The 12,605-nt window shown below is 33.9% G+C and overlaps 1 protein-coding gene across 1 annotated transcript in view; it reads left to right on the forward strand.

Annotated features, from left to right (window-relative positions):
- Positions 1 to 4,773: 4,773 nt before the first annotated feature.
- Positions 4,774 to 12,605, forward strand: part of LOC138324972 (rho GTPase-activating protein 100F-like) — a 52,367-nt gene continuing 44,535 nt past the window's right edge. The window contains exon 1 of the mRNA XM_069270279.1: positions 4,774 to 6,341. Coding sequence (XP_069126380.1) covers positions 4,778 to 6,341 — 1,564 coding nt within the window. The 5' untranslated portion in view covers positions 4,774 to 4,777. The remainder of the gene's footprint in view (positions 6,342 to 12,605) is intronic.

Genomic DNA, 12,605 nt, shown 5'->3' on the forward strand with positions numbered 1-12,605 from the left:
TAATTTGCAAGAAAGGTTATGATATTTACTTTAAATCACACATTATACAATTGTAACTTTCTGTATTTTTATAAATTGTAAATGTAGATTGTGTATCCATCTTGTCTTTTTATATATGTATGAATATGTTTATGACCTCATGTAACATAACAAATTTCCATGTGTCTGAGTTGAAATCGTGAAATTTGATAACTCGATCAGGCCCGTGTTATGTATAACTCCAGCAGGCCCGTGTTATGTATAACACGTTCAGGCCAATGTTATGTATAACTCGATCAGGCTAGTGTTTTCACTCGTACCTACGGATGTAATATTGGCTGGTTTTATACAATAAAATCATGCCGCCTGATGCTGTATTACATGGCTACCCATGTAATACAGTCTTGTGACGTCACGGCGTCATCAAAATTATTATTTCTGTTTCAATTTTTTTCCAGAACTTATACTGGTTTTATTATAAAAGTTGAGTCAGGATTTGCACTGAGAATATTACGCAATTTTCAAGTATGAAGACTGGACTTGCAGTCACCCTTTTAAAACTTATTCAAAACGGAGGGATATCATGGTTGTAAAATTGCTATAAAACGTCAAAGTATGGCAAAAAACAACAACTTGTAAATGTTGATATGAAGGAAAGGGATTTTCTACTTTCGAGATCACAAAACGTTTGCAAAACACTCGATCGGTAGGCCTGGGGCTTTACAAAAAATTGTGACTCTCGCGTAAGGTTTGCGATATGTTTAACTGGTTATATACGAAAATATGATAAATACCGACAGAAGCTCAATCATGGCTTTTATCATGTAGGAATCAGTTATCTGGCCCGTGTTATGTATATCATCATGACTTTACCGATGTTATGTGATAATCATACTCCAATACCGGTGTTATGTGATAATCATACTCCAATACCGATGTTATGTGATAATCATACTCCAATACCGGTGTTATGTGATAATCATACTCCAATACCGGTGTTATGTGATAATCATACTCCAATACCGGTGTTATGTGATAATCATACCTCAATACCGGTGTTATGTGATAATCATACCCCAATACCGGTGTTATGTGATAATCATACTCCAATACCGGTGTTATGTGATAATCATACCCCAATACCGGTGTTATGTGATAATCATACCCCAACACCAGTGTTATGTGATAATCATACCACAACACCGGTGTTATGTGATAATCATAGCCTTGTTGTTTTGTATCATAATATTGTTACTACGACCGACAGTTCAATGGCCGAGCGATAATTTCGGTTTGTGATGTAAAACTTGTTTATAACTGGTTTGTCTACGTGTTTAGCAGTATAATAGCTATCGTAACCATGACACAACAATTACATAACTTGTCAAACGTTAAAAAATCATCCATTGGTGCTATTCTTATTTCATTGTTGTTTCATGTTCTGACAGATTTATCACCCCGATGCTATATTAAGGTATTTCCAATGTATATATGCTATTGATGAGGCAGGTTTACATTGTCGTGTGGTGTATTAAGTTTCTTGATGGTGTACACACATTTTATTGTATCTGCATTAACTTTTATTTTTCACATGTCGATATTCTAGATTACACACATCTTACAACAAAGCACGAATAACGTAAAACTTAAAAAAAATAAAAAACCATATGGAAAATCTTCAATAATTATCTTTTATTATCTTATAACAGAGACGTTCGCCATTTATCCATGCTACGAAAACATAACGATGAGTGGGAAATTTTAAAATCATATAATCAAACAACTTACCTTACGGGTAATGATCTGAATTAGGCATTACAGCAAAATGTCAAAAACGAGTAATAGAAACAGAATAATTATCTTAATCAATATACTTTCATTCGTCTAAATATAGAGTCACGCACAACCTTAATAAAACATGAGTATGAACAAGACAACAAAAGTAAAATAATATTTATGAAAATATTATGAAAAAAAGAACAAAATAATGTAAAAATGTAAATACCAAATGTCGTTTATTTCCATGTATTTACAATCATATATTCACAACAAAATGTTTCGTTAATCAATTTTCACCGAGCTCTGAAAAAGCATGCTTGATGAACACGTGGTCAGTTGATTAAGATTAAATGCATATACAATTTGAAACATAAAACCCGCGAAGTAAAACGCTTATAGAGGATAACACAGATATAAATACATTCTTTATCAAATGTTAACATACATCGTTCCCTACCCATTGTAATACGACATATATCAACTAATGTGTAATATAAAAGACATTAAGCCAATATGAATGATTTACCTAAATAACAGTTTCTGATCTGAAACAAGAAAAAAATACACAAAGCTATTAAAACGAGCATTAGACTCACATGCTCATATGAGAGGTAAAATTGACTTTTCTTTTTATATTGATAGATCCCTAAAACAGTTACTAGAAAGTATAAAACTGGTTATTCGACACAAGCAACGAAATTATTACTCGTGATGTTTCGAATAATAATTCGTTTGCTGTGTCAAATAACAAATTTTAAAACATTCCTTACTAAGCTGAAGAATAGAATTCACAATTACTAGTAGTACTCTGAAATATCCATATATACCACGGGTTGGCAATTCTTAGTTTTGTTTGCTTTATTAGGTTTAATTCCCATTAACAGCAAGGGTTGTTTATTGCGCATGCGTCAAAGGTGTTTTTGAGGCTGTGGTATGTTCATGTTGTCTCATTGTGATAGTTGAACGCATACTTATGTAACACGACCAATAGCGTCATTAAATGTATAAGGTAACTACAGTTACATATAAACCAGTGTATCAAATGCATATTTTTTGCCTTGAAAACTACCTTATTCTGCTTGTCACATTTGAAAGAAAACCCATTCGATATGACATGCGGTTTAAAAGACAACAATGCTATGAAGCATTTCCAAATCACTTGTTTTAATATCAAATCTACCCATTCATATCAATGGCATTTTGTTTGACCTTTTCTACATATCGAATTTTGTTGTCTCCAAATGCCAATGAGTTTTACTTTTAACATTATAAGCAAGCCAAATGAAAATAAAAAAAAATAAAAATATATTACTGTCAGATGTGTTTGTCCTCATTCACTCCAGAAGCCACATTTGAACGCCTCAAAGTTAAAGAATATACCAATCCATTGTGGAATTTTAGTAGTGAATCTGTTAAACATTTTCCAATAATGTGGATGTGCGTTGACCAATTCTTTGTATACTGTAAACCAAAATATTTTAGCATGTAATTAATTTTCTTATGTTTCAGGACGATAGAAAATCTCGAAAGTGTCTCAAACACAAATAATAAATTGACGCGAAAACCCGACGTTATCATCACGTCACAGTAGAGATGTCAATGTCGCGTATTACTTCGGAAAAAAAAATCCATTGGAAAATCAATGGAATCATACGTTTAAACTCATTTTATTTTACCTGAAAAATAAATCATAAACATTGATGTTACTATTTTTTTTAACTTCATCAGGTTTTGAAGTGAATTTTGCAATAAGATATAGTCAGAGGAGAATAGATCGCGAAATTAAATCATCGCGAATAACCCGTTCGGCAGAAATAATCCCTTGAAATAAGGTCGTCGATAAAATAAGATTACAGAATATGAGATAGACAACAATTGGTTTCACCGTATTTATCTATTTATTAACTTTATTACACATACAAATATACTAAAGCACTAATATGTTTTTCATATAGTTTTGCGGATAATGATATTAAATTTATCAGTATATCTGTTGACATATTTTATACTGGTTAATTCTTTATCTTCATTTAGCTCGATAATTAATACCTTAAGATTAATAAACAATTCATATTCATGTTCATAATCATATAGAAATGATTTGGTTATCTGATCTTGCTGCTTGCGTACCAGTACATCACACACCGTCATACATATTTTATTAATCGTAATACCTATCAGACCATGATGTTACTTATGCAACGTAATATAACACAGTACTACCGGTGGGATTAAATATTTAAACATCCGCCGGCAAGTATGAGTAAACGCTAGATGTTCTGTTACAGATATAAACAGAAGAGGTCAAGGGATACTGATTCTTCTAAAGGAATCTTCAATACGACTATGGTTTATGACAATGGTTTTATTATATTTGTCATATAAATCAGTTTTAAAACGTAAACGACATATATCATTTTCCATCATCGTGTAAATGAGTTTTAGAAGTAAACAATAAATAATGTATACCATCAGATTAAACTGTTGAAAGATAAATACAAATAAATATATAAGGTAGAGTCAGTAGCACACGGTGCGCCAAGGTTTGTATAGTATTATATAACTTTATGTTCCATCAGGGACTTTCTGTATTACACCCCATGTAGACGGTCGGCGCTGAATGGTATATTATATCAGGGGTATACTGAGACGTGGAATCAATTTCAGTTTGATATTTTTCTCTATATCCCTATCGATCTTTCGACACTATTCATCATCAATATTAAACGCTAACGTACATGTCTCGCTACTGGTGTTATCTACGTGAGAGTAAGAGAACGAGAGAGTGTGGTCTATCCACCATGTCAGACCAATGCTAGACAATGCACGACTCAGCATAACCCCCTCTTGAATGGAACTCTTTTGCCAGGTAAAAGCAGATATTGCGACCCTCTGGCTCATTCTTCCGGTTATTGATCGAAAAATATGCTGTTAACCCAATCCTTAACACAGTATTGTATTATAGAGAAACCAGAATGCTATTCAATATCTGTGCTATTTGCAGGAAGACGAGGATCCAATGGCACATGGGACTGGCAGACTCAAACAGACGAAACGCTCCACAGAAGAGAAATTATATCAAACGAAAGCGCGAGCTGTCAGCTTAACAGGTGGCGCTGTAAGCAGAAGCAGCAGACGACATCGACAGCGGCCTCAGAGTCCACAGACTGCCGGCGCGTACGGAGGTGATGGCGGTGGGATTATAGACAAGGACTCGTCGAGTAATGGATCGAGATCTCATAACTCTACCTCCAATGGATGTGTCCCCGATATGGGAATAAAAAGCATAGCTATGGATAACTCGTACCTTGTCCAAACTGTGGAGATAAAAAAACGGCCAGGCCAGACCTTAGGATTTTATATTCGTGAGGGGGACGGTATCGATAGGCAAGATGGTGTGTTTATATCTCGGATACAAATGGGTACTGTTGCCGAAAGCAACGGTCTGCTCCATATAGGGGACGAAATTCTCACCGTAAACAAAGTGGAGGTAGGTCATATGTCTCTTGATGATGTAGTCATACTCATGTCAATACCAAAGAAATTAATACTCAAAATACGAACCAAGAAATCTTGCAATAAGAAAAATGCTTCATGTCCATCGTTAGCTATTACCGAACAAGAAGAGCAGCCACCCGTGGTGGTGCTTAAGAAAGGCCGGTCATCTTCCGCCACCGCTTTGGAAGAGACCGAGAAGTGTCCGGAAATATTTGAACCCTACTCTTCTTCAGGTGCTTACACTACCGATTATTTAGGACAGAAGCGAACATCACGATTTGATAGGTCAGCTTCACAATATGCAAGTATATTTATCAGTCCACATAGGGCAGAGGCCAAACTTCTTAACGAGGACGGGGACAGTGAACATTCGAGTGAGGGGTCATTACCCCGGAGTGTAGACTCTGGAGGTAAGAGTCACTATGTCGGACACCGGGGGTACATGTCGGACGGGGCGTACGAAGCCGCTGGGAGTTATTTCAGCCCCGCTCTATCCCCAAGTCAATACGGCAGTGCTAATGATAGGGATTACCTAAAGTACATGTATTCTGATGGTGGGGGTATGCCAAGAAAACTAAACCCCAAGTCACCTTCAAAAGCAATTCCTATTGGTACACAACAGCCTAATCTGACAGTGAGAAGTAACATGACGTATGACACGGTGGAAAGGGTTGCCCAGTCAGAGAGTTACTCTGGGGGTCAGCCCCTTCAGGATTACATATCACACCGAGGCTACGACCAGGCCAAGAAATTCCAAGGAGGTTTCAGGGAAATGTTACACTCTAAGGCCAAGTATGGCCGATTACCTCGTAGCCGTTCCCCTGAGTGTTACAATTCTGATTCGGAAGTTATTTATGCACCTCCGTCTACTCGAAGCCAGGTAGATTCTCGGGGGTTCTCGTCAGATTACGAGACTTACGCGGGTGGGATGAGTGATGATGACCCTATATATTCTATACCTCAACTGCCGTCTAGTAGTAGTACGGAGTTGGAAGAACTGTTACGGAAGTTTAACACGCTGTCACATGAGTTACAACAGGAGCAGTGTAAACTCCAACGCCAGCTCTCTACACGGGAACGAACAGGTAATGTCGATTATCGATCTGTATAACGAGTCTCCAGGGCTCACCACACACTTTACACTGATGATTCATACCCCTCACGTATCTGTCTGTCCATGTACACATATACCAATAATGGTCACCCTACACATACCAACAATGGTTCTACCAAATATACCAATAATGGTTCTACCAAATATACCATGTTACCCATATACCAATAATGGTCACACCACACATACCAATAATGGTTCCACCAAATAAACCATGTTACCCATATACCTATAATGGTTACCCCACACATACCAATAATGGTTCCACCAAATATACCATGTTACCCATATACCAATAATGGTTACCCCACACATACCAATAATGGTTCAACCAAATATACCATGTTACCCATATACCAATAATGGTCAACCTACAAATACCAATGATGGTTCCACCAAATATACCATGTTACCCATATACCAATAATGGTCACACCACACATACCAATAATGGTTCCACCAAATAAACCATGTTACCCATATACCTATAATGGTTACCCCACACATACCAATAATGGTTCCACCAAATATACCATGTTACCCATATACCAATAATGGTTACCCCACACATACCAATAATGGTTCAACCAAATATACCATGTTACCCATATACCAATAATGGTCAACCTACAAATACCAATGATGGTTCCACCAAATATACCATGTTACCCATATACCAATAATGGTCACACCACACATACCAATAATGGTTCCACCAAATATACCATGTTACCCATATACCAATAATGGTTACCCCACACATATACCAATAATGGTTCACCAAATATACCATGTTACCCATATACCAATAATGGTCACACCACACTTACCAATAATGGTTCCACCAAATATACCATGTCACCCATATACCAATAAGGGTCAACCTAAACATACCAATGATGGTTCCACTAAATATACCAATAATGGTCACCCCACACATACCAATAATGGTTCCACCAAATATACCATGTAACCCATATACCAATAATTGGTCATGCCATATATACCAATGATGGTTCCACCAAATATGCCAATAATGGTGACACCACATTTACCATGTCACCCATATACCAATAATGGCCACACCACCTATATACTAATAATGGTCACACCACATATACTAAATAATGGCACACCATATAGACCAATAATCTTCATACCACATATACCAATAATAGTCATGTCACATATGCCAATAATGGTCATACCACATATACCAATAATAGTCATACCATATATACCAATAATCGTCATACCATAAAAACCAATAGTGGTCACACCATATTTACCAATAATGGTCACACTGCATATACCAGTAATGATATGCCTGTCAATACACACATAAAAATTGATGATATTACGCCTGTGTGCACACATGTACCTTAATATACTTATAATGATCTGCCCATGTGCAGATGTATACGTAATCATAGTACATCTATGACCACACCTATATCAAAGATGTCATTGACCACCACTTTAAGCTTTGCTGACATCGTGGCGTACCATGATATAACATATTGTAATTACACACTTGATTTGCCATTATATAACATACTGATACCCTATATATAACCCACTGCACATTTATTTGCTGATATAATATACTTGTACTTGGTCTAGGTTGTAACAATATACATCATGTTATAACACATTGTACTAACACATGGTATTGAGATATGGACTTACCTTTATATAATACATTGCATTTGCTAATCATATAATATATTGCGTTAAAATATATCATCTGGGATTCTACGCTAATCGCAATGACACATTGATGTACCATTTTATAAAACATTGTGAAACTTATGCGTACCATTAAATAACACATTGCATTGGAATCATATTTTTCTATTCTACACAAATTGCGTCTGACTTAACATTATAATTTATTACAACGAAACCATTGATTACCATTTTACACACGTTGTGCTAACAACATTTGATAAAAAATGTGCGAACACATTTGAACTAACACAACATTTTATAGCACATTGTACTAACACAAAATTTTATAACACACATTGTACTAACACAACATTTCATAGCACATTGTACTAACACAACATTTTATAACACATTGTACTAACACAACATTTCATAGCACATTGTACTAACAACATTTTATAGCATATTGTACTAACACAACAATAATTGTACTAACACAACTACACAACATTTCATAGCACATTGTACTAACACAACATTTTATAGCATATTGTACTAACACAACATTTTATAACACATTGTACTAACACAACATTTCATAGCACATTGTACTAACACAACATTTTATAGCATATTGTACTAACACAACATTTTATAACACATTGTACTAACACAACATTTTATATACAATTGTACTAACACAACATTTTATAACACATTGTACTTCATACTACACAACATTTTATAGCACATTGTACTAACACAACATTTTATAGCACATTGTACTAACTCAACATTTTATGACACATTGTACTAACACAACATTTTATAGCACATTGTACTAACACAACATTTTATAGCACATTGTACTAACACAACATTTTATAACACATTGTACTAACACAACATTTTATAGCACATTGTACTACTAACACAACATTTTATAGCACATTCTACTAACTCAACATTTTATGACACATTGTACTATCTCCTTTATTTGTTATTATGTAGCGCATTATAATTTTTCATACACATAAACAATCATATCCAACGTGATGTATAACATATTCCATAGGGACTTTATCATTACCAACCTTTTTTTAATATTGCACATGTATAAATATGGAGCAATATTTATTACTTTCATTTGTCTGTTCAAATATATAATGTTTTCACGTAACATATTACTTTCCACACACAATTATCTACCTAATCGTAAAGCAAATTATATTTCCTTCACAAATTTAAACCAGGTAATAATTTATTCTATTAACATCCTATTCTCATATTCTGCTTGTTACTATAATATGAAAATGCTGATTATGAATATATGTTGTGCACATGCAATGTACGTTCAAACATGACAATAATGACCGCCGAAGGGACCAAGATAAAGTGGTCTGTATGCACAGCACATGTTGTGTTGACAATGATTGTGACAATGACCGTTTGTGATCAGGAGGAAGGTGGTCTTCTTAAGCAGTGGCCTTTATACAGAGATGGACGTTAGTGCAGGTTTTACTTTTCTGAGGAGCTCTAACGCTGTCTAAATATAAACCCACGACATCAATACCCACAATTCCCCGGACTCGTTTCTGATCTGATCCAATACGATCGTCACACTCCAGTTGTTTTGTGATGTCACCATTGGGAATTTCACTTCTGTAAGAAACGTCGTGATAGTGATGTATCTAAAATGTGTCAATTTATAATTTATTTACGAGTTTCATCTACAAAACTAATATAATAAAACATAATCTTATTATTTATTATTTCTAATTTTGCTATTGGTTTTACTCTTATTGTTCATCCTGACGCAATTGATTGTATGCGTGAGGTTATCAAGTTGTAGTGGTAAGGGAGATCCGTCTAGTTAACCTATTCATGTGAAAAATGCATTGATAGCTTAACCGATGTTTTATAACTCGATTCCATAACCATTAAGGAGAGATCTGACTCTGACTATATTACTATGAACGTAACTTTACATCATACTTCGTTCACATGAATTAAAGATTAAAATCAAATTGAAACAATCATAAAATTTCGATGAATCACGCCTCAGACAACATTCACTTTAGTGAGTTGGCGCTAGAATTGCATTTCTAGACTCACATGGGACAGGATACTGAGCGAGGTCTGTGTTTTTTCTCAGGGTACTTCAGTTTCCTTCCTCCTAAAACCTGAAACGAAACAGGAAAATTAAGCCAAAAGAACTGTATCTGAAAACACCAGTGGGAATAATAATATCATCTTAGTAGTAACTTCATTATTTTTACAATGCATGTTATTTAAGCCAAATTCTTCATCCTGCTATATATGCTATTGCACGACACATGCATTTAGAAATATTTTGGTGAGCGACATGAATATTTCAATGTGAGAACACACTCTTGAAAAATTAAAATGTAGCTAGCTCGTTTTACAGCGCATTCGTTACTGATAGTATCGCTGTTCTTTTGTCAATGTTGGTGATTTCCCCTGAGATTCACGTTTATTCGGTGTAATATGGGTGAATATCAATGACGTTTAACATCTATAAGTTAATATCTCTACATCCTGGTATTCTATTGTCCCTATAACGACCTTATTATCATATCTCTATATATCCTGGTATTCTATTGTCCCTATAACGACCTAATTATCATATCTCTATATATCCTACATAATTATCATATCTCTGTATATCCTGGTATTTTATTGTCTCTATAACGACATAATTATCATATCTCTATATATCCTGGTAATCTATTGTCTCTATAACGACATAAATATAATATCTCTATATATCCTGGTATTCTATTGTCTCTATAACGACATAATTATCGTATCTCTATATATCCTGGTATTCTATTGTCTCTATAACGACATAATTATCATATCTCTATATATCCTGGTATTCTTTTGTCTCTGTAATGACATAAATATAATATCTCTATATATCCTGGTATTCTATTGTCTCTATAACGACCTAATTATCATATCTCTATATATCCTGGTATTCTATTGTCTCTATAACGACCTAATTATCATATCTCTATATATCCTGGTATTCTATTGTCTCTATAACGACCTAATTATCATATCTCTATATATCCTGGTATTCTATTGTCTCTATAACGACATAAATATAATATCTCTATATATCCTGGTATTCTATTGTCTCTATAACGACATAATTATCATATCTCTATATATCCTGGTATTCTATTGTCTCTATAACGACATAATTATCATATCTCTATATATCCTGGTATTCTATTGTCTCTATAACGACATAATTATCATATCTCTATATATCCTGGTATTCTATTGTCTCTATAACGACATAATTATCATATCTCTATATATCCTGGTATTCTATTGTCTCTATAACGACATAAATATAATATCTCTATATATCCTGGTATTCTATTGTCTCTATAACGACATAATTATCGTATCTCTATATACCTGGTAATCTATTGTCTCTATAACGACATAATTATCATATCTCTATATATCCTGGTATTATATTGTCTCTATAACGACATAATTATCATATCTCTATATATCCTGGTATTCTATTGTCTCTATAACGACATAATTATCATATCTCTATATATCCTGGTATTCTATTGTCTCTATAACGACATAATTATCATATCTCTGTATATCCTGGTATTCTATTGTCCCTATAACGACACAATTATCATCTATCGATATATCCTGGTATTATATTGTCTCTATAACGACATAATTATCATATCTCTATATATCCTGGTATTCTTTTGTCTCTATAACGACATAATTATCATATCTCTATATATCCTACATAATTATCATATCTCTATATATCCTGGTATTCTAATGTCTCTATAACGACATAATTATCATATCTCTATATATCCTGGTATTCTATTGTCCCTATAACGACCTAATTATCATATCTCTATATATCCTGGTATTCTATTGTCCCTATAACGACCTAATTATCATATCTCTATATATCCTGGTATTCTATTGTCTCTATAACGACCTAATTATCATATCTCTATATATCCTGGTATTCTATTGTCTCTATAACAACCTAATTATCATATCTCTATATATCCTACATAATTATCATATCTCTGTATATCCTGGTATTTTATTGTCTCTATAACGACATAATTATCATATCTCTATATATCCTGGTATTCTATTGTCTCTATAACAACCTAATTATCATATCTCTATATATCCTACATAATTATCATATCTCTATATATCCTGGTATTCTAATGTCTCTATAACGATATAATTATCATATCTCTATATATCCTGGTATTCTATTGTCTCTATAACGACATAATTATCATATATCTATATATCCTACATAATTATCATATCTCTGTATATCCTGGTATTTTATTGTCTCTATAACGACATAATTATCATATCTCTATATATCCTAGTACTCTATTGTCTCTATAACGACATAAATATAATATCTCTATATATCCTGGTATTCTATTGTCTCTATAACGACATAATTATCATATCTCTATATATCCTGGTATTCTATTGTCTCTATAACGACATA

Source organism: Argopecten irradians, chromosome 6 (genome assembly GCF_041381155.1).
Source record: "Argopecten irradians isolate NY chromosome 6, Ai_NY, whole genome shotgun sequence".
In the NCBI taxonomy this organism is placed as follows: domain Eukaryota; kingdom Metazoa; phylum Mollusca; class Bivalvia; order Pectinida; family Pectinidae; genus Argopecten; species Argopecten irradians.